The sequence below is a fragment of the Eleutherodactylus coqui genome, chromosome 5 (genome assembly GCF_035609145.1).
Source record: "Eleutherodactylus coqui strain aEleCoq1 chromosome 5, aEleCoq1.hap1, whole genome shotgun sequence".
NCBI classification, from domain to species: Eukaryota; Metazoa; Chordata; class Amphibia; order Anura; family Eleutherodactylidae; genus Eleutherodactylus; species Eleutherodactylus coqui.
Window position 1 is genome coordinate 41,115,823 of NC_089841.1, and position 27,803 is coordinate 41,143,625.

A 27,803-nucleotide genomic window follows, 5' to 3' on the forward strand; every position below is an offset into this window, starting at 1 on the left:
TGTTTTGAACTGCACAAAACTCGCACAAATATTAACCCCATTCTTTTGAATAGTTTCATGCACAAGTGATGTTTTCCTGCATGGCACTGCGATGCGATGATATGTGGGAAACACATCGCAACATGAAAGCAATGGGAGAAACTTTGCAATCCTCTGCCATGGCTGTAACAGCCCCGCGGAAGATCCCTCCATCCCCGAAGTGATGCAAGGCTGTTTTGTCATGAAAATGCCTTGCATTCCTCGGGATTTCACATAGTGGGGAGCGCGATATGTGGGGCGGGATTCACTGCACCATATCACGCTCACCCATGTGGAGTTAGCCTTACAGAGTTATTCTATGTTAAAGTGACACGTCAGATTTCCAAAATTTGGCCTGCTTATTAAGATGCAAATAGGTTTGGTCACTAAGGGGTTAAAAGCTGCAGTTTATATGCCAGTCTTAAACTGTGCACTGTATAAGGTCTTGAAAAACTTGTTGAAGTGGGAATAAATAGAGAAAAATCCTACAAGTGTTCCCTTGTATTTTTGGCTTTTGCTGTTACTGCGCTTATGCTGTATGTTATGGTAAAAAATAACATGTTGATTTTACTTTGTGGGGTATTTGAGTGGAGCCAAACTTATGCAGTTTTTTTGTGTTTCACTACTGTTAAAATATAAAACACCCTAAATTAACTTTTTTGACTGAGGGCAGTGAGAGGGCTGTAGATTTTATTGGTACCATTTTGAGGTAAATATCTTCATTCTACTAGTTTGGGAATTGGCAGAGGTAATTAAAAAAAACAATTCTAGCATTGTGTATTTTTTTATGGCATTCATTGCTAGATAAATAATGTGATATTTTAATAGTTTATACATTTACGGATATGACGATACTGATAATTTTATGGTGGAAATGGGAAAAGGATATTTTTACATTAAAGATGAAAAACTTCTTTAAACTTTTTTTTAGTTCTACAAAGGCTATGTTCACATTTGCACTTGAAGCTCCATTGTAATCCAACAGCGTAATCTGGCATAAAATGCTGGACAAAATAGTGAAGCATGCTGTACTATTTAGTCCTGTAAAATATTGAAGGGAAAGACAGACTGGCCCCATTAAAATGAACGGGGTCTATCTGATGATGTTTATATCCAGTGTGTGCCATATATGTAGAAGGGAGCCAAACAATTAAATGATTAAGAAGTGGTGTCAACCCAGCCTAGGTGACTTGCATGCGCTATTATTTGATTACTTGCTTAATATGCTGCAATACTTCTGTATTGTGGTATACTGTAACCATCATTGTTGCCTATTATACCTTGCCATAATAGGCATCAATACATGGCAGTCCTGCGAGCCTTTACTAGGCCTTAGGCTGCCATGTCAACCGCTTGACAGCCTATGATCACATTATAGAAGGGCCAATGGGGTAAAGGAGGCAAAGTTCTTGCATTAAGGGTTTGCGACGTCCAAGTGGTTAAAACACTGTGATCAGGACTAGCTCCAATTGATATCATTGAGGCCAGGTGTCAGCTTTTCCATGTATGGTGTTGCTTGCTTTCCAGGTCCATTCCACACCCTCCCCCATGTATATCATACAGTTCTGATGGGGTTTAAATATACAAACTTCTGAATAAATTTGGAACAACTTTTGTCAATCTGTTTGCCAGAAAATAAAGTCAGAGTACCTAACATTGATTTGTGCCATAATTTGCCACAGTTCTTGGCATAAATTAGAATGAATGGTGTAGACTGTAGGAAATCATGCCCCTCCTGCTAATCCCCACACAGTTTTTATTGAGCTTCAGCATAAAATTAACTTTTTTTTAAATATCAGCAAACTGGTGCAAATACTTTATTAAATTCTCCCCCTGGGGCTCTGAAATGTTTTCCTTTTTTATAGTATGTGTAGCAAGCGGGCTGCACTAGCCTCCGGATCGCTGACCTCTTGTTCGTGAAATGGTGCACCACACATATAAACACGGCTCAGGAGTTGCGTATATCTTTGTCTGGCTCCTGCCAGCATTTATTTCACAGCACATCACACAATGTCAATATATATGTCTTTCAAATAAGCACCCCAACTTGGGTGGGAGTCCAGGGGCATCATCCCTTTCGGACTCTGGCCTTTGCAAGGCCACCAGCCTGCAGCACCTCCCTGTGCTGCACTGGTCCTCTCTCCCTTGCTTTTTGGCAGGAACTGGCTTTTATCTAGTTCCTGCTCCACCCCTTGGTTAACCCTCGCACCAAAGGTCCTGTCTTCGGCCCTCTACAGGCCCTTCTGTGTACTGCACTACTACATATGTCATGTAATTTCAGTTTGACTGTAACTGTTGCATTCTTTAGTTGTATTATTTGTCAATAATATGATTCTGAAAAAAAGGAAAGGACTAATTTTCTGTGTGAGTTCTTTGATGTTTAAGAAGACGTAACTTGTGGCAAAATTTTTTTCCACATTCTGAACATGAAAATGGCTTGTTTCCTGTGTGAGTTCTTTGATGTCTTTTTAGACCTGACCATTGATTATAATACTTTCCACATTCTGGACAGGAATATGGTTTTTCTTCTGTGTGAATTTTTTGATGCTTAACAAGACTTGATCCCTGAGTAAAACATTTCCCACATTCTGAACATGAAAATGGCTTCGCCGTTCTGTGAATTCTCTGGTGCATAGCAAGAATTGATTGCGTATTAAAACAATTTCCACACTCTAGACATGAAAATGGCTTCTCTCCTGTGTGAATTCTTTGATGGTTAACAAGATTTGATTTCACAGTAAAATGTTTCCCACATTCTGAACATGAAAATGGCTTCTGCCTTGTGTGAATTCTCTGATGCACTACAAAATTTGATATCTGGCTAAAACATTTCCCACATTCTGAACATGAGAATGGCTTCTCTCCTGTGTGAATTCTCTGATGCACAACAAAATTTGATATCTTGTTAAAGCATTTTCCACATTCTGAACATGAATACGGCTTTCCGGTGTGAGCTCTTTGATGTTCTGCCCTTCTGTGACTTTTCTTCTGCTTATGAGTCTGTGATGAATCAGAAGATGGGACCTGTATATCAAGATCAAATGATTGATCTTTGCTGTGATGGGCTGATGGGATATCTGGGATAACAGCAGGTTCTTTATATGTATCTTGTATGATACCGCAATCCTCTGCTTTACAATCGTTATTCTTCAGATGTCCCTCTGAGCTCCCAATACCGACATCTGCTAAAAATAAAACTAATATTGTAAAATACAACCTTAAAAATGATACTGATATTTTATAACATTTCTATATAAAACTTTCTGCACAAAATATAAACTATCTATCAAAATTCAATTAGCAACTGACTAAGAACAATGATGGCAAAAAAGATCACAATCTATCAGTAGACCACAGGGAGACGATCAGCAGATCATGATGTTTGGCCACAAAGCTGTTCTCTTGTGGTTTTGCACTTCTGTGGTGAAGCCTCCATCTTAATACATTTATGTATCAGTGTAGTTGCCACCATTCTTCTAGTAAACACTCAATGGAGAACCATAAAAGAGAGTCAGTGATATTAGGTGGTGTCCTTCTCACACACTCCCTGACAGCTACATGCACTTTATTGCACAAAGAAGGAATAGCATGGTCATCGATGAAGAAACCATGCCTGCGGAGCAAGCATAAAGCTGGATTAGTACATGCAGTTTGTTATTAATTACTTTTTTATTCAGCAAAAGTTGGGAAAGGATACAAAAAAGGTTACACCAACAAGGTCATTTAACAAGCTTCAGCATACAGACCAAGAAAATATGCACAAAGTCTACAAAACATACGGACGATTTGTAAATTATACAAAATGAATATAGAAGAAAATAAGTACAATAAACTCTCGGTTTAAAAGTTGCATTTGCATCTGAAGCATAGAAGTACATAGAATTATATCTATCTATCTGTAGTAATCAGGCCTTGAGGGTATGCAAACTGGTAAATTACAGCCTAAGGGTGGACACACATAGCTAAGATAGTGCTATTCATGAATGAATAGCTAAACACTATCTGTAATTGGCTGAGCGCTCAGCAAATAGCTAAGCACTAGCTGCTATTGGCTGAGCGCTCAGCCAATCAGCACAGCCCTTTCAGGAGGCGAGGATTTTTAAATCCCCGCCTGCTGAAAGTGCTGGACAGCAGTGCCAGGGAGCCAGCCGAAGGATGCGTCTGAGCGGCGGAGAGGTGAGTAAAGATTTTTTACATTTTTTTACCACTTATTGATGATTTTCAGGGAAGGGCTTACATTTCAAGCCTTTCCCCGATAATCATACTGCGGGGCTTGCCAGAAAGCACTGCTTTCAATGGGATCGGCAGCAGTGCCGATCCCATTGAAAGCAATGGGATATCATTCTGCACTGCTGCCACAGCTGTCACAGCTGTGGCAGAAGTCCGTGGCATTCTCCAAATCTTTTCAATGGGGCTAGCGCTGCTGCCGCTGGCCCCATTGAAAAAACTGGCAATGTTCCAGCGATTTACCAGCGTTTTTCTCGCACTGCGCTGCGAGAATTTTCACTTACTCTCGCAGCGCAGTGGAGAAAAAAACGCCAGTGGGTGTCCACATTAATACTGAAAAGAGGAAACTGGATAAATACGTGTCTAGTTAGGTAACCTCAAACTTTCCTACATATACACGAGAGGACAGAAAAACATGCCACTCAGACGTGCCAACAATAGTGACGTGTGGAGTTCGTAAAGGATAGAGTGTGGGACATTGAGTACAAAGTTCCAGAAGCCCTATGATGAAATGATACTGGTACATTGTCACCCATCATTCCGTGTCAATCTAAGTGTATTTCCTGCTAAGCAGAGCTCATCAATATTCATTGAAGGAAGCCCTTTGTTGTGGTGATAACGAAGTTACCAAGTTATGTCCCGTTTAGATGGGACAACAGTTGTCTAAGTGACTGAATGAGCACTGACCTAACAGCAAAGGTTGTTAGCGCTCATGTAGAGTGTTTAGACAGAGTTCCCCACTTCTCACTGGCTTCTCGCTCAGTGCTTCACATTCCATATAAAGCACTGAGCGGGAAGCATTTAGACTTAGCAAGAATCCCGCGATCCAGCAATGTTTTTTATGTCGACTGAAAATCAGCAACAATAAGAAGTAAAGGAATAGTAAATGATTTTTTTTGCAAATGAACTAAATTGAGTGATAATCGTCCCATGTAAATGGCCCTTAACCCCTTAGTGACTACCCCATTGCCTTTTTACGTCCTAGCTAAGTGAGTTTTAATCTTAGAGGACATAAAAACATGCATCCTCTTAGGATTAAAGCCCTGTTGGCTGAGGACGCGACATCTCCTTGCTGTCGGAGCCAACCCACCCCCCTCCCCCCAGCAATGTGATCGGTGCTATCCAATAGAAAGCGCCGATCGCAATAAAGTGAATAAAAAGTTTTAAAAAGTTAAAGATTTAGCTGCCCTGATGGATCTGATCCATCAGGGCAGCTGAGATTACTCACCCGCCTTGTCTGCAGTGTACTGTGGTGAACTGGTCCTCCGGAACTTATCGCTGCTCTTCTGCACATGTGCGCCAGACGTATGGCGTCACATGCATGCGCAGAAGTCCGGGGGCCACAGCATGACATCTCCTGGCTCCCAGCTCTTGAAGGTAGCCGGGAACCAGGACATGTCACCCGATACTGCGGATAGCGGCGATCATGAAAAAGGTTTTTTAAAAGTTAGTTTCACCTCCCCTCATGGTTCAAATCGCATGCGCGCCCCAATGGATAACAGTGATCATTTAAAGTTTAAAAAAAAGTGTAATAAAGTGTACAAAAAAAAGTTTGAAAAAGTTAAAAAAAAGTTTAAAAAGCTTATTTTTTATCTCCCCTCACGGATCATGTCCATGAGGGAGGGTGAAATTACGTACCTAAGGCCTCCGGATCTATCACCCGGACCTTACCCAAGCTTCTGCGCACACGTCCAGAATGGCAGACACATGCGCAAAAGCCGTGGATTGCCAGGGTAATTTAAATTCTCCCTGCTCCTGGCTACAAAACTTAGCTGAGAGTGTGGAGATTTCATAGGTGGCCGCGGTGAGCGGTTCCTGGTCCAATGGATAATGGCAATCACGTAAAAGTAAAAAAAAAGTTGAAGTTTCATCTCCCCTCACCGATGTGATCGGTGAGAGAAGATGAAACTTTTTACTGGAGGATTCCGTATTTGAACACCGAATCCTCTTCCGTGGGAATACGCAGATCAATCGCATTGGATTACGCAATTCCGCTTACATTAGGGTTGGAAATATGTAATCCACTCGCAGAAAACAGAACGCATGTTCTATTTTACTGCAGCTATCCGCAACATAGAGCCCATTGTGCTCCATGGTCGCAGATATACCCGCAGCTGAGGGCAACTGCGTCATCGCTAAGTGACGGTGTGGGAAATACAAACAAAAAAAGGTGTTCTGTACATAACCGCCTGCAGTTATGCCCAGTACCTTACGCAGCCATATGCATCGCGACGGCCAGGCTAACATCCGGCCGTGAGAGCCCTGCGTTATTCAGATCGCTACCTGTAATACGTAATTTACAAGAAACTCCGGGAACGCTAGCCTTCCTGCAGTTCCAGGAGAAGCTTGTTAACTGCGGTCTGTGTGAGACCGTTGCACCTCAGCAAGCTTACGAAGTCTCACAGAGACTTTTTACACCCTAACCCTGCTGCTAAGGCAAGAATGACCCCCCAAAAAGCATGAGAAGAGGGGGATACCAGATTTTATTGCCCCATGTGCCCATCCCAACCAAGCCCCCATAATTACCCCTGTCTTCGGAAATATTACACAGTTTACATTATTACTTTTACCTAAGATTTTGGGAACGCCAAAAAGAGCATGGAGGGGGTGGCAAGATTATTCTTAGAGAGTCAAATTTTTTATTCAATGACATTTAATTTTTTTCAATTATTTTCTGCGGTCATTTTGTGCGCGCAATAACTTTTTTATTTGCGGGATGTTCTGTAGTTTCTGATAGTACCAATTTGGAATACATACGACTTTTTGATCGCTTTTTATTCGTTTTTTCTGGGAGACAGGGTAACTAAAAAAGTGCATTTTCGGCGTTCTTCATTTTATTTTTCGGACGACGTTCACCGTGCGGGAAAAATAATGTGCTACTTTGATAGTTCGGACTTGTACGGGACGCCGCGATACCAAATACATGTTTTTATTGTATGATTTTGATTTTTTAATAATAGATATGGCAAAAGGAGGGTGATTTAAACTTTTACAACTTTTTTTTTTACAATTAAAAAAACTTTATTGATTTTTTTTTTACAATACTTTGAAGTCCCCCTGGGGGGCTTTAACATGCGATGCTTTGATCGCTCCTGCAGTATGACGTAATGCTGTAGCATTACGTCATACTGCTTGTTCACAGGCAGTCTATCAAGCCACCCCACGGGGATGCCTTGATAGGCAGTCTGGTAAGCCAGCCCTGGGGCCTTTCATTAGGCCCCCGGCTGCCATGACACCTGCACGGCTCCCCCGATCTCACCGCGGGGGGACCGTGCAGGACCCCTCAACATCGTTCGGGGAATTTAAATGCCGCTGTCAGAAATGACAGTGGCATTTAAATGGTTAATAGCCGCTATCGGCCGCGCAGCCGATCGCGGCTATTGCCCGTGGGTGTCAGCTGTTGTAAACAGCTGACGCCCCCACACTGTATGAAGAGAGGTTGCCACGCAACCTCTCTTCATACATGCCCCGTGGCTCCATAACGTACCGGTATGTCATGGAGCGGGAAGGGGTTAAAACTGTAAATCGAATCTGAAGTGGCTGCCACTAGGGGTCCCTCTTCCAGCTTCTCTGCAATCCACTCAGTCATTACAAACAGTTTCTGCAGTAAAAATGACACAGGGATATTTTCACAACAAAAGGGGGAGGAGCTATCTTCACAGGAAGCTCCCATGCACTCAGAGGCTGGCTGCAGGGTCATAGATCTGCCCAACGATGATTTTGTTTCGAGCTCAAAATTAGTATATTCTTATGTATTTCTATCTGCTGAATTCAAAAATCATCATGAAAATGACCGATTAGCTCTTGCTTTGGAGATACAGTGACATGTCATTTTTTTAGAGTTTACATTTTTATTTTGTGGAAATTTTTCTTTTTTTGGGGAGTTGTCACACCTCTCAACTGACACAACGTTCTCCATATGTTTGTAGGTTATAAACATAATAAATGTTGCTATGACTGAGTTTCATATTGTTTCAGTTTTTCTTTTTTTCAGAATTTCTGGTTTTGGAGTGCTTTTGAAGTGTAAAATTTGCTATATCAAAATGCTAGGAAAATGTGTAAATTTAGTGAATTTTTTTGTTAAATTTGCTGTGAAATAACATTTTCGTCACAGAAACATAATCTGACACCTCTTGTGAAGACTGCCTATCATCATCATTATTTTGGTATGAAGGTAGGACACCAGGATAAGTCATGGGCTCCACATATATGTTGCAACTCTTGTTCAGTTAAACTAAGAGAATGGCAGAAAAATAAAAAATTATCTATGGCTTTTGCTGCGCCTATGGTTTGGCGGGAGCCTACAAACCAAACACATGACTGCTATTTCTGCTTGACTCCGCCTATAAAGGCAGGATTCTCAATTAAGAAAACAGGAACAGTTCAATACCCGAATCTTCCATCTGCTCTTCTACTATTCCACATTCAGATAGTTTACCAGTTCCTACTCCACCCCAACATTATGAGCTTGAAGTAGAAAATGAAGAACATGTGGGAAAAGAAGAAGCCAAGAGGCCTTCCACATCCCACAACTTTGAGGTAAAAGATGATACACCGCACAGACTGAGTCAAGTGGAATTGAGTATTCTCATTCGAGACTTTGACTTGTCAAAGGAGAAGGTGAAACTTCTTGGGTCAGGACCACAGCAATGGAATCTTCTACAACGTGATGTCAGGGTCTCCCAGTACAGAGAACGTCAGAGGGATCTGCTTCCTTTTTTTGAGAAGAAAAACAATCTGGTTGTTTGCTGCGATGTTAATGGCTTGATGAAATGTTTGAATCTGTACCATGATCCAACTGAATGGAGGCTATTCATAGACTCCTCCAAGCTTAGTTTGGAAGCTGTATTACTTCACAATGGTAACTGTCTTCCTTCTATTCCTGTTGGTCATGCAGTTCACATGAAGGAGACTTATGTAAACATGACAGCCCTCCTCGACTCAATCAAATATGCTGAACACAAGTGGAAAATGTGTGGTGATCTAAAAGTCATCGCCGTACTCTTAGGAATACAACTGGGGTACACTAAATACTGTTGCTTTTTATGTATGTGGGACATTAGGGATAGGAAATCACATTACAATCAACCGGACTTGCCTGCAAGAAATCTTAACTCTACCGGGAAAAATGTTATTGCCGAGCCTCTCGTGGACCCAAAAGATGTTCTTCTTACACCCCTTCATATAAAGCTTGGTTTAATGAAAAATGTTGTCTAAGGTATGAATCAGGGAGGACAGGCATTTAAGTACTTAAGAGACAAATTTCCTAGATTGAGTGATGGAAAGGTTAAGGAAGGTATTTTTGTTGGGGCACAAATTTGACAACTTGTAAGGGACCCTGCGTTTGATCAAGTTTTGGAGGAAAAAGAAAAGGAAGCTTAAAGGGAGTTATTCATGGATTCTTAGGCAACAAAAAAGGTAACTACACTCAGTTGGTGACAGTACTTCTAGAAAAATACCATCAACTGGGTTGCAACATGTCCACACCCACCTAGACTTTTTCCCTCCTAGTTGTGGAGCTGTCAGTAATAAACACAGAGAAAGATTCCACCAGGATATTTCTGTAAAGGAACAAAGATATCAGGGCCGTTGGAATGAAGCAATGCTTCCGGATTACTGCTGGTCTGTGTGTAGGGATGCTCCAGAATTCACTTACAAGAGGCAAGCCAAAGGAAAACGATCTCATGAAGTCATCACATGAGTCTCTTCACAACGAACCACCTGCTAGGAATTCATCCATCAATTTAGAACTCTTAGAATGTAACTGTCATTAAAAAAAAATTCAAATGCCCTTTCAATGTTGTTAGCACATGTAATTAAAATGTATCATTTTCTCTTAATCCATTAAAATAACATACTTTCACCACACAAAAATTTTTCTCTGTCATATTTGTTTTTCTCACTCCAAAATTAGTCAGATTTAACTTATGAAGTTAAGGAAACATTCCAAAATATTTTTTTTGTTGGACGGTGAATCAGACACTGCAGACACTGATTAGTGTGTGACTAAGTTTTACTAGCCATTTGACCAGAATGTGTCTGCATGCTTGACTGTCCTGGAAACTCAGATACTGCCTCCCTGCTGATTAGACCAGAGACAGCACAATGCAGCATGGGAAGTCAGAGCAAGGAAGTCAGGAAACTGAACTTCCAGCAGAATGCTAGGCTTGATACAAGCACACTCCCTGAAAGTGGATTGCAAACAGCACAGCAAGAGAAAAATTTCCTTGACCAATTCCCACACAAGTAGAGCCTGCCTGAAAATAGGCTGACACAACATATTCCGCGCTCCCAAAGTACTGAATACCATAGGATAGTAAATTGATGGGATTCGAATACGTCATAGTAAATATGCATATCACCAGCATTTGAACCTACAAACATTCATCAGAGACCCACCTTACCAAGTGAGACCACTGACTCACAAAATAATATAGTTTATTAGGTAAGGCCAATCCTTCCTCGTTTCACGGGCATTGTGAAGTTTAGCAGCTACACATGCTGTCCTCCCATTCCATACAATTGATATTAGAATTCCCTCGATTTGTTGAAGCAATTTCGTATGTAAGTAAACGGGGACATTTTGGACCACATATTGTATTTTAGTAATTTCCCTAGACTTGCCTGTGTTGCTATGGAAAAAGGCAGTTTATTCAATCTGTTAGTTTTAATTTGTAACTATGATATGTTCATGGTGATAAAATCTAAGACCTACAAACACATATCCCCAGATAGGTGACGGAGGTGAACCAGAGAAGTGGGTTAGTGACTGCCACCTCTGTGGGTGCAAAGCAGTCCAATGGCAGAATATGGGAATTGGCCCAATTAATGGTAAACCCTGACCTCTCCCCAAATTGAGTCATGACAAGCAGTGTGGTGTGCAGGGATTCCTTGGGGGTTCCGGAGTTATAGCAAAGTGACATCAGCATAAATGCTAATCTTTTTTTTCCCCATCATATATATAGGTATACATGTGCTGTAGATTTCTCAAGCTCTTGTGATAGATGGTATACTTCCTATCAAAAGTGATATTGACAAGGAAAGAAAACACAAAATTGTTTCTTGCTAGAGATGAGCGAACCTACTTGTTTCGAGTAATTACTCGATCAAGCACCGTGATTTTCGAGTACTTCAGTACTCGGGTGAAAAGATTCGGGGGGCGCCGGGGGGGCGGGGGGAGGCGTGGCGGAGCAGGGGGTAGCAGCAGGGAACAGGGGGGAGCCCTCTCTCTCCCTCTCCCCCCCACTCCCCGCTGCAACCCCCCCACTCACCCACGGCGCCCCCCGAATCTTTTCGCCCGAGTACGGAAGTACTCGAAAATCGCGGTGCTCGGGCGAAAAAGGGGCGTGGCCGAGTAGGTTCGCTCATCTCTATTTCTTGCCCATTAGTTATACAAGAATATAATAAGCACATGGGAGGTGTAGATCTTCTTGACAGCCTAATTGGAGGATACAAAATAATAATGCAAAGCAGAAAGTGGCATGTTAGTCTCTTCTACCATATGATCGATCTTGCTGTTATAAATGCATAGATCTTATATTTCAGAGTGCATACCGCACAAAGGCATAAAAGATTGGCCAAGTTCATCATTGAATTTGGTAAAACCCTATGCAAGTTAGGAACATGGGAACATGAAGGTGTCGAAAGAGGGGTCTCCCCAGCATGGAAGATTCAGATCAATTCTAAGCAAAGTACCGAAAGAAGCTCTAGTCCAGCTAGGGCCCCACCGATGTTCGCAAGGACTTGGTTGACCATTAACCCTTCGTTTTGGAAACAAAACAAAGAAACAAGTTCTCTAATTGCAAAGGGCTTACTACAAGTAAGGCTGCATTCCCACGAACGTATATTGGCTCGGTTTTCACGCCGAGCCGATATATGCTGTCCTCATCTGCAGGGGGGGGAGGATGGAAGAGCCAGGAGCAGGAACTGAGCTCCCGCCTGCTCTCTGCCTCCTCTCCGCCTCTCTGCACTATTTTCAATGAAAGGATGTGGGACGGGGGCGGGGCTAAGTGGCGCGAATTAGCCCCACCCCCTTCCCGCCTCTCCCCATTGCAAATAGTGCAGAGGGGCGGAGAGGAGGCAGAGAGGGGGCGTGAGCTCAGTTCCTGCTCCTGGCTCTTCCATCCTCCCCCCCCTGCACACGAGGACAACGTATATCGGCTCGCCGTGAAAACCGAGCCGATATACGTTCGTGGGAATGCAGCCTAAGTGTGAAAAATGTGGTGTGCTACTTTGCTTGACAAGCAATTGTTTCATGAAGCGGCTAGTCATAGAATGAAATTGACTCTGAACGTAGTCTTTCTAAGTTCTGAAGCAAAGTTAATAATAAATTAAAGTTTTAATGTAACATTTACTCAAATATGAAGTGCATGGATATAAGAGAATTGTAGAAAAATGATGTTGTGTGATCTGTTGAAATTGTGACATATTTGACTTAAATGCACTGTGTAGCCTTTTGGCACACAAAAGAATGATAAATTATGTGAACATTTACATTTTTTTAAATTACCTTTCAAGCCTATCCACAATTTTTTTGTAAGAAAATGAAATGTAATGCATTGTAGGGTTAAAAGAGTAATGGGTCAATTGTCTATTTGACAACCCTGAAAAGCACATTGCAAACAGGATTACCAATGGGTATGGGATCACTCAGAAAATAAATAACACAAGTGTGTTACATTTTTAATCTGGGTAAGAGTGCTTTCACATCTGCGCTGGGGAACCTCCTCGGCTGCACGGTTTCATCTCTGGACAGAACCGAACAGCGCTCGGAAGACTCCATTGTCTATAATGTTTTTTTCCACTTTCTGCCCAGCTGGAAACCCTGAATGCATGTGAGCAGAGAGACAGAAATCCTAAATTGAACTCTAAAGCAGGTGTGAAAACAACCTAAACAATAATATTTGATTGCATTGAATTAAAACTTAATATATGATGCAATTGTTGAAGTACGGTGGTGTTAGGTTTAAGAGAACAACTCTTAGTATTATTGCTCAGGACACAGACTGGTAGCTTACTGCTTGAATGGGGTTGTCCAGGTGCAAAATATTGGTGGCCTATCTTTACGATAGGTCATGAATAGCTGACTGGGGTCTGTATCCCAGGAACTCCACCACTCCACTATTCTCTGGGCTGACGCACTAGTTTACTGAGCTTATTTCTGCAAGTAGATGACATCTGCCTGTATTGGTATTGCAGGCCACATTTTCAATGAATTGAATGGCATGTAAAACCAAGCCTGGCCACTGCACTGAGAACAGAGCTGTCTACTTCCTGCTGAAATCAACTAGATGCACAAGCACTTTGACCCAGGAACTGCTGATCGGCAGGAGTCCTGGATGACAGACCACTGCCAATGTACTATTGATGACCTATTCTGAGGACAGGCCATCAGTAATTTTCAACTGGATAGAGAAAAAGCAATTACACACAAAGGCAGCATTCCAAGAGATAGGTCCGATGGTATTATAGGGGCAGTGAACTGGTACTATTGTATCCTGTCACCACCCGAAGTAGTGGTGGAGACAAGATTGACAGGACAATGAAATCCCCTGTTCCTGATTGGCTGCAGAGCTGGTTCCCGTGCAGGTCCTGGCAGCCTACTAACCTTTCCCCGGTCTCCCTGCTGTGTCACTTAGCTCTGCGCTGGTTCTCGGCCCCCGGCCCTGATGTAACCCGCCCGCTGCTGCTGTCACTGTCCCTTGCTCCACGATGTCCATCTCCTTTTTCCCAGTAACCTCCCCACTGCTGCTGCTGTCACTGTCCCTGCCTCACTGCTGTCCATCTCCCTTTTCACAGCCATCAGCTTCGCTTGCTACCCACTCTTCCGCTCTCTGTCTCTATGGCAGCTGCTTTCACTTGTCGGGTGGTCTGCCTTCTCTGCTCCATCGCTGTGCAGTTCCCCAGCGCTGACAGATGATCTTTTTCCCGCAGCGCTGCTGGGAGGCCACCGGCGGGGACACTTAGTGCTGGAGAAGGAGAGCGGGTAGCCGACACATTGCAAGTCCTAGCAGCGTGGGGTCTGAACTTTGGCTTGAATGAAGGGTTAGGGTGAGGGTTTGTTTAAGTGTTATGGCTAAATTATAAGCTGTAAATGCTTCCATTTTGTACCATTTACAGCTAATAATGTAAGCCTAACACTTAAACAAACCTTCCCCCTAACCAATCAGGACCTTTGGGGGCGTAACCTAGCCCTAAACTGTCACTTTAGGTCTCCACCCATTCTTCTGGTGGTGACAAGGTACAATAATACCCAGTGGACTAAGGTACTTTATAGAGGTGGTGATAAGGACCAGATCAACTCACCCTGACATACCCAGGTTATCCCTAGGCTAAGGGAAACACCGGTATGTCCATGATCCAGGTCAGCAGGCACACACTGGTCCAGAAGACATCACATAAGGAAGAGCATCGATGGGGAGCACAGGTAAACAACAGGAATAACGGAAGAATAAATGTAGATATCAGATATACGTAGTGATAAACACCAACCAAAAACCCTTTAACACACAATTCCTTGAATACACTTGAGTATCAGATGGCCCTGTCTTCTAGAAATGCTATAAGATGCATACCTGGCCTTGTACTATGATTTAACTTTACAGGTTCCAAATGTAATTCAAGAAATTCTTAAAGGGAATCTGTCAGCTCAAAAATGTTGTACAGGGGCGGAGCCTGGCCTCTGAGCGGGATGAAGGACTGAGTGAAGAGCTCCATCTCAGTGGCACCTTCCAGAACCCATATCAGCTATTAACAGCAGACTACCATGGGGAAAAACGGCAAGGAGAGAGGGAGTGAGCTCCAGGGAACGCCACGGCTGGTCAGGGGACAAGCCTACATGCAGCGCTATCTGAAAGACAGGAGCGCTCAGTCCCTGCATGCAGTGTCCAAGATGGCGCCGGGCCAGGAGACAAGCACAGCTCACAGTAAGGAGGGGGAGGAAGAGGCCTCTACAGATGGGGAGGATGGAGAGCACATATCAAAAGGATTCATGAGGGATCGGATAGCACGGGCTACGCGCCCTGTGCTGTCAGAGCTGGCAGAAATAAAAGAAGAAGTAAAGCACATAGGGCGGAGGGTAGAGGAGCTGGAGTCCACAACAGCCTCCATCACCTCCCATGCCCTGGGAATGGAGCAAGTACTTATTGAATAGTACTCCCATATCAATAGATCCCTTATGATTCAGGAGATCTGGAAAACAGAAACAGACGCAGTAATGTGAGCATAAAGGGTCTCCCTGAGTTGTGGGCGACATAATCACTGATAAAAGTAGCGAAATAAATATTTTCTCTCTTGCTGGGGTGTTATGGGGTGGCCATCATCTCTATAGAACGCATTCATAGAGCCCTCAGACCATTACCACCTGCTTCTGAACCGCCAAAAGACGTCATATGCAAATTGCTCTCATTTCCAGATGCGGCAGCCACCCTCCACCCTGGCAAAGCGTCATCTATTACGCCCGTTATTGGTCGCTTTAAGGGCCAAAGAAATTAAATATGCTTGGTTGTTCCCATTCGGACTGGGGGTTAATTACAAAGGGCGGAAACTGAACATTCGTTCACCGGAGGATCTACAGAACTGCTGGCAGCTCTTAGGTCTGGATCCGATCAATCTCCCCTGCTGTCTCCCTCTTCTAGATCTACCGAGATTCTCTAGATTTGAGCCACCCAGTCACTAATTCTGAGTTCTGAGGTGGAACTCTTATTGGCCTCTTGCCCCCCGGGTAAAAGCCTAGGTCCGGACTGATTAAATTTACCATACTATAAAGCATTTCGCACAATCTTAATACCGAGATTAACGGAGCTCTTTAATGCGCTTTTAAGGGGAGAAGCTTTACCTCAGCAATCCCAGGAAGCCCATATTACTCTGATTCACAAAGAAAACAAAAAGATCCTGAATTGTGCGGTAGCCATAGGCCAATCTCTCTGATTAATTTTGATGTCAAACTCTGGGCCAAACTTTTGGCCAAAAGGCTTAAAAATTGTATTCCCTCAGTAATTGGTGGGGAGCAGGCGGGGTTTGTGCGGGGGTGGGAAGCCAGAGACAACTGTCATAGGGTGCTGCATGCAGTTAGTTCATTTTGCTCAACGGCACAATATTCCCCTGGCCCTTGTTGGAACCGATGCCGAAAAGGCATTCGACAGGGTTGATTGGTCCTATATGAAGAAAGTACTTCTCCATTTTAATGTGCTTGCCGTGTTTGTCTCTGCCATCTTCTCTCTGTACTCAAGGCCTTATGCTAGACTGAAAATAATGATATTTTATCCCCTCCATTTGATATTAGGACATGTCAGGGGTGCCCACTCTCCCCTACCCTGTTTATTTTGGCCTTAGAACTCTTTCTCTTTAAAGTAAGACATGACTCCCACATTAGAGGAATAAACTGCGGAGAATATTCAGTCAACACGGGTGCTTTCGCTGATGACATAGTATTTCAATCACTGATCCTGAAAAGAGCCTCCCCAAGCTTACGGCGCTCCTAAAAGAGTTCAGAGCTGTCTCTAATTTTGAAATTAATTTTTCAAAGTCTACGGTATTAAACATCTCTATTCTGACACTGCGGTGTAGGGCCCTGAAAGCTGACTCTCCTTTTGTTTGCATAGAGACATCAATAGACTTCTTGGTAGTCAAACTAAAGAAAAATGCTGAAGATTTATATGCTGTCAATGTCCTTCCTCTAATGGGTCAGGTTAAAAATCTTTTGAGATCATATGATTTGCCCTTCATCTTGGTTTGAGAGGAAAAATATTCTGAAATCTTATGTGCTTCCAATAGTCCTATATAGGATCAGGACGCTCCCCATTCATCTTCAGGCGAGCTTCTTTAAGGCTATACGTTCTGCTTTCTCTGGATTTGTGTGGAGACAGAAGACCGAGATTGGCCTACAGCTTGAAGATCAGGAGAAGATTAGAGGGAGGCATTGATTTACCTATTGTCCTTGATTTTTACCTTGCTTCCTAGTTGGGTTATTGGATGGACCTGGTTCAACCATTGGGAGACGGATTACTCTTCTCGTTAGCTGCGGGTTCCAGTGGTGTTAACCTCTTGGAGGAGTTATGGCTCTCACAACTAAACAAGTGAAGAACGAAGGGTTTTAACCCTTTGATCAGAGGTCCTGTGGGACCTGGGCAGGATTGAGAGAGGAGTTAGCCCCTGGGCCCTCCCTGTGTATTCCATTATGAACCATCCCCAAACTGTTAAACCTCCCGTACGACATCTGCACCACGTCAGTTTGGCGGAAAAGTGAGGGCTTTAATGCTGGCGACATTCAAGTGCTAGCACACAAGAACCATTCTGACGTATTACATTCACTCCTGCCGCATCAAAATTTTTCTTTTCTACAGCAGACACTTGTGACAAGAGTGTTTAGGGAATTTATTAAGCTCTACTATTCAACCAGACCTCTGACCCAATTTGAAAGGGCGCTGTATGAACCTAATCCTAAATCTAGGAAAATTACCTTCTTGCGAAAACAATTTATTTCTCCGACAGGGCCAATTAAACTTACTTTTCTCACTTCGTGGGGAAAAGAGTTAGGTATCTCTCTCCTCTAATGATAATAAGTTAATTCTGAGTACAACATTTGGCCTTTCCCCTTGGATCCTGGCATGAGAGAACCACTATAAGCTACTGGTTAGATGGTATAATACCCCTCAGTGGCTCCATGCTTATAAATTGGCTCCTCACAGAAGATGTTGGAGATGTGATGGAGATGAAGGTACTTTCCTACATACATGGTGGAGCTGCCTGATTTTGACACCATTCTGGCAGAAAGTGGAGAAAGAGGAAGAAAATTTCCTTAGACCTGACCATCTCTCCCGAGATGATTTTTCTATGGAAACCCTCATCAGTGTTTAATTCTCTAAAAAATAAACTGCTTGCCTTTTTTGATTGATGCAGCTAAAGCCCTGATACCCTTATACTAGTTACAAAAAGAACCTCTCTCCTTGATACAGTGGATTGAGAAGGTTAATTTGATTTTCAACCTGGAGGAATTGTCTAGTTGGTCTAGGAGTACACATGATACATTTATGCAGATATGGAGCTCTTGGAGGAGTTTGAGATCTCAGATTGGGCAAAGAGGCTGAGTCGCAGTCCCTCATAGAGTCAAAGTCTCTTGTTTAACTAATTCTTGATGGTTGCAGATTCATTGATATTACTAAGTGGCAGAGGTTTGGCGATGGATATTCAATGTGGGGAGCTGAACGGACGTCGTTGAGGCCTTCCTCTGCTACTTGTTTGGTATTATGATTTTTATTCTATGATTTGCCCCCTTCCCACCCCCGTCCCACTTATGCCCCCCCCCCCCCCCTCCTTTTTACCGCCCCTTCTCTTTTATCTCTCTTTCCTTATTTGAGGTTTCTATGCTAGTATCAGTTTTGGACTACTATATTGTATGTGGTTTTCCTGACTGTTTGAGACTCTCATTAGAGGATATTGATAGTCTCCTCTCTTCAATGTTGTATTTGTCATCTAGTACCTACATAGAACAAGAAGAACATTAATAATGATATATTCACATTGAGTATTTGCTATGCCTGTCGAGATTCTGTTTGCTACCGTATTGTGAAAAATTTCCAATAAAAATTGATAAAAAAGAAAAATACTGTCCAGACTACAGGCAGATTGATATATAGTTTTTGTGAAGAAAGATTCGGTGAAACTAGTATTTCATTCCTTTAAACCTCTGCTTAGGAGCTGAATAGTCCAACAGGGCATTCCAAACAGTAATTGACCACTATCTTTATATGACTGTACATACAGAAGTGGCAGTTATTACTGACGGGATCACCCATTGGACTTTCAGCTCAGAATTAGTAGAGGTTTAAATGACTAAAATACAAGTTACACTGTATCTTTCAATATAAGAACTATATATCAATCTGCTCAGCCCCTCCTGCTCTATAACATGATGCCTGCAGTTTGGACAGCATTTCCAAGCTGACAGATTCTCTTTAATAAAACACAAACTTTGTTGTCATCTTTCTGTTGTAAGGCTTGCCAAGTGTAAAGTTTCTCATTTAAGCCCATCTTATTTAACCATCAAGAAATATTCAGTTTTAACCTAGCTCTACTGTTACTGCTAGATTCAAAAGAGGAGAAGAATAAGAATAATGGGGAAAGGGGAATGTTTAAAGCAGAAGCTGCATGAAGAAAAGGATTAAGGGTAAAACAGGCAGCCCTAAACAACATAAGACTTTTTTCTCAAAGTAACATAGTATGTTAGGCTGAAAAAAGGCTCATGTGCATCCAGTTCAGCTTATTTACATCCCCCTTGTTGATCCAGAGGAAGGCAAAAAAAAAACAATGAGGCAGAAGCCAATTTACGCCTTTTTTGGTGGGGGGGGGGGAATTCCTTCCTGACTCCATAATGGCAGTCAGAATAATCCCTGGATCAACATTTGAAACGTTCCTACCTGATTCCAAGACAGTCAGTCGGAAGACACTCGTATCATCAACCCTCCCAGTTACTTAATGTAAATATCCTGTAATGTCCTAGTGCTCTAGAAAGACATCTAGTCTCCTCTTAAACTCCTCTATGGATTTTGCCATCACCCGTCCTCAGACAGAGAGTTTCAGTCTCACTGCTCTTACAGTAAAGAACCCCCTTCTGTGTTGGTAATGAAACCTTCTTTCCTCTAAACACAAAGGATGCCTTCTTGTTACCGTCGCAGTCCTGGGTGTAAAGTTCTAGGCTTGACCTGGGAGAGATAAAAGAAACCTGTCCGACACACTATGACCATTTTGCTAGTTTCAGAGACTGCAAGTGGACTTCATCCGACTGCCAAAGGTGGGCCAATATGAGTATGTCCTTGTCTGTACTGATTTCTTTTTAGGTTGTGATCACAACTACAGAAAAGAGCACTGCTAGAATTTCCAACATTTTTCTACATTTTAATTAAAAATTATAGGTGTTTGTTTCTGATCTTTTGATCAAAATATTATAGTTTTTCATGAATTTTCATATGCCAATTAGAGTTAGCAGGAGTGAATGACATGTAACTAGTTAGGGAAATTTACTATTGCTCATTGTTATTGTAAACCAGTGTATTGGTGCGGGACTGACAATACTACAAATACTGATGTTATATCACAATAAATTCAAAGTACTTTTGACTTCACCATGTCTCTGTGTGTGTTTAGGCCCATTTACACGCAAAAATGATCGCTCAAAATTCGTTTAAAAGATAGGATGAATGACAGTTTGAGCGATCATTTTGTATAAGCTGTTAATGGGCCGATTAGTAGCTTATTACCTTCATTTGCATGTAAATGAGCCTCCAGGAGCTATATGCAGAGAACAGCAGGTGGTCTGTGCTCTGCATACAGCTCCTTTGTTCTGCCACGGGACTGCAAGCTGAAAACAATGTAATCAGCACTCCAGTGGAGAACCAAGCATGCAGTCCCTGCTATTAGCTCTCTGGCTAAACTATGGATTTTATGCTCTACTAAAAACCATTGTTTGGCCAAAAGTAAACAATGGTAGCATTTACACGCAACGATTATCACTCAAAAGACATCATTTGAGCGAATTTTGAGTGATAATCGTTGCATGCAGGGGCCTTTAGATCACTAGTGTCTTTCGAGCTGGCTGCCCGGTTGATTGTCTGATGATTCCAGTGGGATGAACTTTTCTGGATGGGTAATACTTTATCTAGTCTGACAATGATAATAAACACAGAATACGATAAATAAGTTATTTATGATGTACAATGAATTTAAATAAAAGAGGAAAAGAATAATGGCAAAAAAAATGTTTGTATTCTTCTGAAATAAAAGTTAGGCAAAGTTAAAAATAACAAGGTGTTTTTACTCTAAAAAGTGCCATTTAAAAAGGCAATGCAAACTAAGTCCTCATAAATCTACAGCAACTAGAAGATTTTTTTTTTAAAAGTTAAGATTCTCTGAATTTGATGACACAAAAGCAGAAAAATACAAAGAATCCTAAATATCAAAATAGTTTCTTTACCATGTGCATTTAGTTGTGTCTATTACCTGGTGATGTGAGCGGCTGGCGGGTCTCCATCATGGCCTCCTTGTACAGATCCTTGTGTCTTTCTAAATACTCCCACTCCTCCATGGAGAAATAGACAGCGACATCCTGACACCTTATAGGGACCTGACAACACAATATACAGTCATTACCCAGAAGCCTCCAGTGCTGTTACTGTATAATGTCCCAGCATTCCCTGCAGCGTCACCTCTCGAGTCAGCAGCTCAATCATCTTGTTGGCGAGTTCTAGAATCTTCTGTACCTGGATATCCTCATGTATCAGAGGGTGAGGTGGGGGCCCCGTCTTTTGGCTTAGGGTTTTTCCCCATCCTTCAGAAATAGGAGCTCGACAGCCATCACTAGAGGTCTTGTTCACTACTGTGTAATCCTGTATATGCGGAAACATTAATAGTAACATAGTATGTTAAGCTGAATGAAGACAATGTCCATCTAGTTCAGCTTGTTTCAACCCCCTTGTTGATCCAGAGGAAGGCAAAAAAAAACAAGATGCAGAAGTCAATTAGCCCATTTGGGGGGAAAAATTCCTTCCTGACTCCATAATGGCAGTCAGAATAATCCTTAGATCAACCTTTGATAGCTCCTACCTGAATGTAAGACCCCGATTAACAACCCACTGGTCACCTAATGTTCATATCCTGTAATATCATAGCACTCTAGAAAGACAACTAGTCCCCTCTTAAATGCCTCACCATATCCTCAGACAGAGAGTTCTACAGTCTCACTGCTCTTACAGTGAAAAAACCCCTTCTGTGTTGGTGATGAATCTTGCTTTCTTCTAGACATAATGGATGCCCTCTTGTTTCCGTCGCAGTCCTGGGTATAAACAGATCATGGGAGAGATCCTTGTATTGTCCCCTCATGTATTTATACATAGTTATTTGATCGCCCCTAGGGTGACTACCCACTAGCGTTTTTTTTCTGCTGAGAATTTGCTGCTATTTTTTCTCCCAATTGTCAATGGGACTTTCTAATGTTAAAAACGCAAAGTTGAGTTGCGCCGCGTTGCGTTTTTAACATTAGGAAGTCCCATTGACAATTGGAAGAAAAAATAGTAGCAAATTCGCAGCAGAAAAAAAAACTCTAGTGGGTAGTCACCCTCAGACGTCTTTTTTCCAGGGTAAATAATCCTAGTTTTGTTAGCCTCTCTGGGTATTCCAGTCCTCCCATTCCATTTATTAATTTAGTTGCCCTTCTTTGGACACCCTCAAGCACTGCAACATCCTTCCTGAGTACAGGTGTCCACAACTGTACGCAGTATTCCATGTAAGGCCTGACAAGTGCCTTATACGAGTATAGTGGAAGAATAATGTTCTCGTCCCTCGCCCCTATGCCTCTTTAAATGCACCCCAAGACTTTATTAGCTTTTGCAGCAGCTGACTGGCATTGGTTGCTCCAGTTAAATCTACAATCCACTAATACCACGAGGTCTTTTTCCATATAATTTTTCCTTAGCTGTACCCAATTTAGTGTATATTGGTGAAATTCATTTCTCCTGCCCATATGCATAACCTTACATTTATCAACATTGAACTTCATTTGCCATTTTTCTACCCAAGCCCCCAGTTTATCTAGGTCCTTTTGTTGTCCTACATTGTCCTCCGTTGTATTAAAGGGGTTGTACCGCAAATCAAAGTAAAGTTAAACACTTCTGTATGGCCATATACATGCACTTTGTAATATACATCGTGCATTAAATATTGGCCATACAGAAGTTATATACTTACCTACAGGGGGTCCCCACCCTGTGTTGGCGTCCCCGTCTCCCTGGCGCCGACCAATTCCTTCTTCTCCTGGCTCGAATAGACGCGCTTGCGCAGTCTGCCTCTTCTGTCCCGTGGACGCTGGTAGCTGACTCCTTCCTCGGCCGGCCTCTCAACTAAATGAGCACACTCCACCTCCCTCCTGCACGTCGTGCCGACCAGCCAATGGGGTGGCTGGATTCGGCATTACATGCAGTAGAGATGCCCGCCTCCCGCGATGACGTCGGTCACTTCATCATGTGACCAACGTCTCGGGAGCGCGCATGTAGCGCTGCAGCAAGCGCGGTGCACCGTGGGAGAATACCCGCGGTGCACCTTGGGAAAGGACGGGCGCCATCTTTGAAAGAGAAATTTTATAAGTTCATAAAACGGCATACCGGTGAGTAGAAATGCTTTTTAAAAACTCTTTACACGGCTATTGTATGCCGTTTGCTTCACATGGGGGACTAGGCTGATAGAAAATTTTCAGTTTTGGCGCGGGACAACCCCTTTAATTATCCTGCATAATTTTGGATCATCTGCAAATATTGATATTTTACAGTGCAATTACTCTATCAGGTCTTTGATAAATATATTGAACAGAACGGGGCCTAGTGCTGAGCCCTGTGGCACCCCACTAGCAATGGTGGCCCAATCAGAATACTAACCACTTATTACCACCCTCTGCTTTCTATCTCTGAGCCAGTTCTTTACCCAGATACACATGTTTTCGCCAAGACCTAGCTGCCTATTTGTTCACTGGTGCCACTGTGCACCATGACCACTGGATCCTCACCAGCAACTCCCAGTAATCTGTGAATCCCATCCACGATAATAATAATTACTACAGACATTTCCAGAATCTGTCCCCTCTCCAGTCATATCAACTGTTATTACCATAGATAGGAATGAAGTAATGTGACATCATCAGAATCTCTCCACTCTCCAGGGACATCATCTGTTATTACCATAGATAGGGATTATGTAATGTGACATCATCAGAATCTCTCCACTCTCCAGTGACATAATCTGTTATTACCATAACTAAGAATCATGTAATGTGACATCATCAGAATCTCTCACCTCTCCAGTAAGCTGGAAGAGTATCTCTAGGGTGAGATTTAATATTACATCTGACATCTTGTTCCTCTCCTTCTTCATTCTTGATTGGTCAATCAGGAAAATTCTTTTATATAGAAGTCATCAATGGAGGATCCTATATTGTATAGAAAAAAGATGAACCTGAATGGAAAGAAGATGAACCTGTGTGAAAACCAGATAGAATCCTGTCTTAAAATATACAATTAGCATAAATAAGGAGTACATTTGAGGAGATAATAAAGGGTTTTTCAGAGGTAAGAAAAAAAAAATTACAAGAGGGCAGGAAATTTTGAAAATAACAAAATAAGTTCCACTTCCTCAATCCCCCCAGTTGGTCCAGCACCACTGCTCCGATTCTCTTTGTCAAGTATTGTGTATGTGTGTTGACATGTAAATATACACGCATAACCACTGCAGGTCTGCGATTAGCTGAAGCTCTCATTTGGCTATATAAACAGATCACCACAGCAGCACAATGCCAAAACTATTAACCCTTTGCAATCCAATTTTGCATTCAGGGTTTCCTAGAGGGCTTTCTCTTTCTGCCATTATACAATGGCGCCATTTGCTGGCTAGAGCCAGTACTGTGGTATGGGACATGTTGGAGAGGCCCCCGACAACAGAGCGACCAGAATTATACAGTAAGAATACCCTGCTGGACGTCTTCCGACATCGGAGCTGTACAGCCTTCAATCAGAATGTCTCCAGACGTCAGGCAGTGGATTGGAAAGGGTAAAACATGTTGTAGAAAACAACTGCAGCGGGAATAAAAAATAATCAGGGGTTATGGATTCATTCTCTAATCAGATTTTTTAGTTTGTGTGATGCTGGATCTATCAGTTACTGCTTGGAGGGGGATGCAGGCAAAAATGGTACAGCCTGTAGTTAATACGGTGCTAATGCATCATGTGATATTTGTGAAAGTAAAACATTTCTCGAGATGGTGTCTGATAAGCAACAGACAGGGGCCTCCACTGCATGAAAGTCTGAAAGGTAATCAGGTGAGAGGGGCAGGGATGGAAAAAAGTGTTTCACCCAAAGTAGCTCTTAAAGCATTGTAGAATTGATTACAAGATAAAGTCCCCAAAGGGAACTAAGAAAAGACGAAAAAATGTACAATTAAGTCCAATAACTCTTTTCTAAATAAAAACACAAAAAATGTCCCTTTTCCCATTTTTACTGACAAAACAATTTAAACAATAAGAAGATAACATAATTGTTAGGACTGTATCTGAAAAGACTGAACAATCTAAATATTGTAATATTTATCTTACACTGACGCTGAACGGCCTCTCCTTGCCTGCAGCAAACTGTTTGACAGCTCTTCACCCTGCTTGTCTATAGGCAGAGAGCTGTCAGACAATATGCTACGGACGGGGAGAGCGCGGCGCAGATCGCCTCTGACATCAGAGCTCCGTTCTCGAGTCGGATAGGCAAATTTCAAAGTTCGTTCATTATAAAATGCTAGAGTGTTTCGGAATAGAACATACATGAAGTACCTTGCATATCTGTCCCAGATTCATGATGCCTGAACCACGGGCACCACCAGCCCGAGGACAGGCTCTCTTCGAAAAATCCGTAGACCCACAGAATAAAAAGGTAACGCTACTTATGCTGCATGATAAACTATATGATCTACATTTAAAATTCCAAAAACAAAGGCTAGACATACACAACCGTGTTTCCAGTGTGCTCCACAGGTATATCTCACACATGAGCACAGAGCTGTTACATTCACCCTAAGGCCTCATGTCCACTCGAAAAATACAATCCGTGCCGAATCTGCCGTGGATTCTGCGCGGATTTGCTTTAAATGGTATTTTTTTGCATGCAGATATCCGCACACATTGCTATCAATGTGATAGCAATGTTGCCAATCCGTGCAGAATCCGCGGCAAAATGGAACATGATGCGTTTTTTCTCCCGCGAGTGAAAAACGCAATGTTTTTAAAATGCCATCCGTGGGTGCAAAAATCAATTTAATGGACCACGGATGGCCAATGATTTCCTATGGGCAAAATCCGCTGCGGAATCCGCAATTCCATTTAGCTAGTGGATGTACCATGTCCAGGACGAATGTATGGTTGTTTTCACACAGGGAGCATACTGCGGAACAGAATAAAGTACCACATAATCAAAACAAAAGAAAGAAGGCATAACATCCCCCTGACTGCAAGGACAAGAACAGCCCTGCCTAGAAGCGAGGTTATCGCCTCGATAAAGGCAGCCCCACGTCTTGTGCCTCAGCCAAACACAAACCGACAACAAAAGCATCACTTAGCTTTACAGAACACTACCTCACTTTACCAAGAGTGAGACAATATTTAGCAACATTCACACTTAAAAACAGCCTTATATAAGTCGAGGTAATACAATAGAACAGACAAAGTTCCACAAACACCAGGGTAAAATCAACGTATGACACGAGAACAAAATCAATGACAGAGGAACCACTGAGGGAATACATACTAGTGACCCAAGTAACACCTAAAATGACAATCCACATAATTAACCTGTAGGACAGACTGGAATAGTGTCTAGATCCCCCCCTTTGCGGTCTACAGCAACAAGGATGCAATGACAATGCGTACTTGCTGCATGTTGCCAATTCCTATACACTATCTTGGGTGTATGCATGCATAATGCGCACCAACGTAGAGCATGTTGCTTTTTTTTATTGTTTTTTCCACACATGTTTTGCACAGCTTGTGTGAGCAGAACAATACAAATGTAAGGGAGATGGCTACTGCATATTATGCATGCAAAAACTGTGTGTAATATGCAATGCGCAAACGGTCATGTGAGCCCGGCCAAAGGCAGAATTGCTGTGATTTTCCCACCTAGACTGGTTTCACATGAAGAGGAAATTGCACGATTTTCCAGCGATGCGCGTGAAAACGCAAAATGATGAAACCCATGCTTTTCAATGGTTTCTTTAATGCCCTATCTTTCTGTAATTATTTATCACCCATGTTTCTCTATGGAGCCTCCTTTTTATTGCATCACAAAGCACGTACTTGCGGTTTTTCATACGATGCGTTTTTAACATTAGAAACTCCTGTTGTCTCGCAAAACAATTGTGGCAAAATCACGTGTGAAAATCGCATGCAGCAACAATGTTTTTGTTTTGCACTGATGCTCAAACATCGTGGGAACAAAGACGCGATTTGGCCGTGCGATATCGTGATTGCCCGTGTGAAACCAGCCTTAACCCCAAAAAAGGTTATTAAAAAGACACTGCCCTTTTTTTCAATTTCGGGTTTTCTCTCCCCCTCTTGAAAAATCATAACTCTTATTTAGGCTTGTTTTTTGCGAGGCGAGTTGGATTTTCAAATTGCATTATACAATGTACCATATAATGTGCTGAAAAACATTTTAAAAATTCTAAGTGGAGTGAAACAGAAGAAAAAACTAAATTCCGCTATCTATGGGTTCGTAGTTTCAACTGCGTACACACTGCAATAAAAATGACTTTATTCTTGGAGTTGGTATGATACCGCCGACACGCATGGAATATACATTCTTAGGGCGTTAATAATCCCCCTCCCCCAGGGGTCCTGACATGAGAAGACACAATCCATACCTCCACCTGTGTGCCTACAGGACCTGTGATGATGTCCCTGTCATGTGATTGGTCACGTGTGTGGGAGGGGTCTAGAATCACATGACCAGGTGTCGCTGTGATGTGTGTATGATGTAATGTC

At 42.4% G+C, this 27,803-nt stretch overlaps 1 protein-coding gene across 3 annotated transcripts; it reads right to left on the minus strand.

Moving 5' to 3' along the window:
- Positions 1–1,923: 1,923 nt before the first annotated feature.
- LOC136629193 (zinc finger protein 391-like) lies at positions 1,924–27,701 on the minus strand. Of its 3 annotated transcripts, none has more exons than XM_066605363.1 (5): positions 27,683–27,701; positions 24,082–24,240; positions 21,447–21,626; positions 21,241–21,364; positions 1,925–3,200 (listed from the first exon to the last, which is right to left on the minus strand). In XM_066605363.1, exons 2-5 carry the CDS (start codon positions 24,157–24,159, stop codon positions 2,371–2,373), a joined length of 1,212 nt encoding a protein of 403 aa, XP_066461460.1. In that variant the 5' UTR covers positions 24,160–24,240; positions 27,683–27,701; the 3' UTR covers positions 1,925–2,370. The 3 variants fall into 3 exon arrangements, with proteins under 3 accessions (XP_066461461.1, XP_066461460.1, XP_066461459.1); XM_066605362.1 differs by having other exon boundaries at positions 1,925–3,203; XM_066605364.1 differs by lacking the exons at positions 24,082–24,240; positions 27,683–27,701 and adding an exon at positions 23,896–23,948 and having other exon boundaries at positions 1,924–3,203.
- Positions 27,702–27,803: the final 102 nt, after the last annotated feature.

What these genes read in the sequence shown, in the direction of transcription:
- LOC136629193 (XM_066605362.1), bottom strand. Translation starts at nt 24,159, where the DNA reads ATGAAGAAGGAGAGGAACAAGATGTCAGATGTAATATTAAATCTCACC. An exon ending in TCTTCCAGCTTACTGGAGAG is followed by an intron (nt 21,627 to 24,081) that starts GTGAGAGATTCT and finishes CCGCATATACAG; the next exon opens with GATTACACAGTAGTGAACAA. An exon ending in TTGAGCTGCTGACTCGAGAG is followed by an intron (nt 21,365 to 21,446) that starts GTGACGCTGCAG and finishes TTGTGTTGTCAG; the next exon opens with GTCCCTATAAGGTGTCAGGA.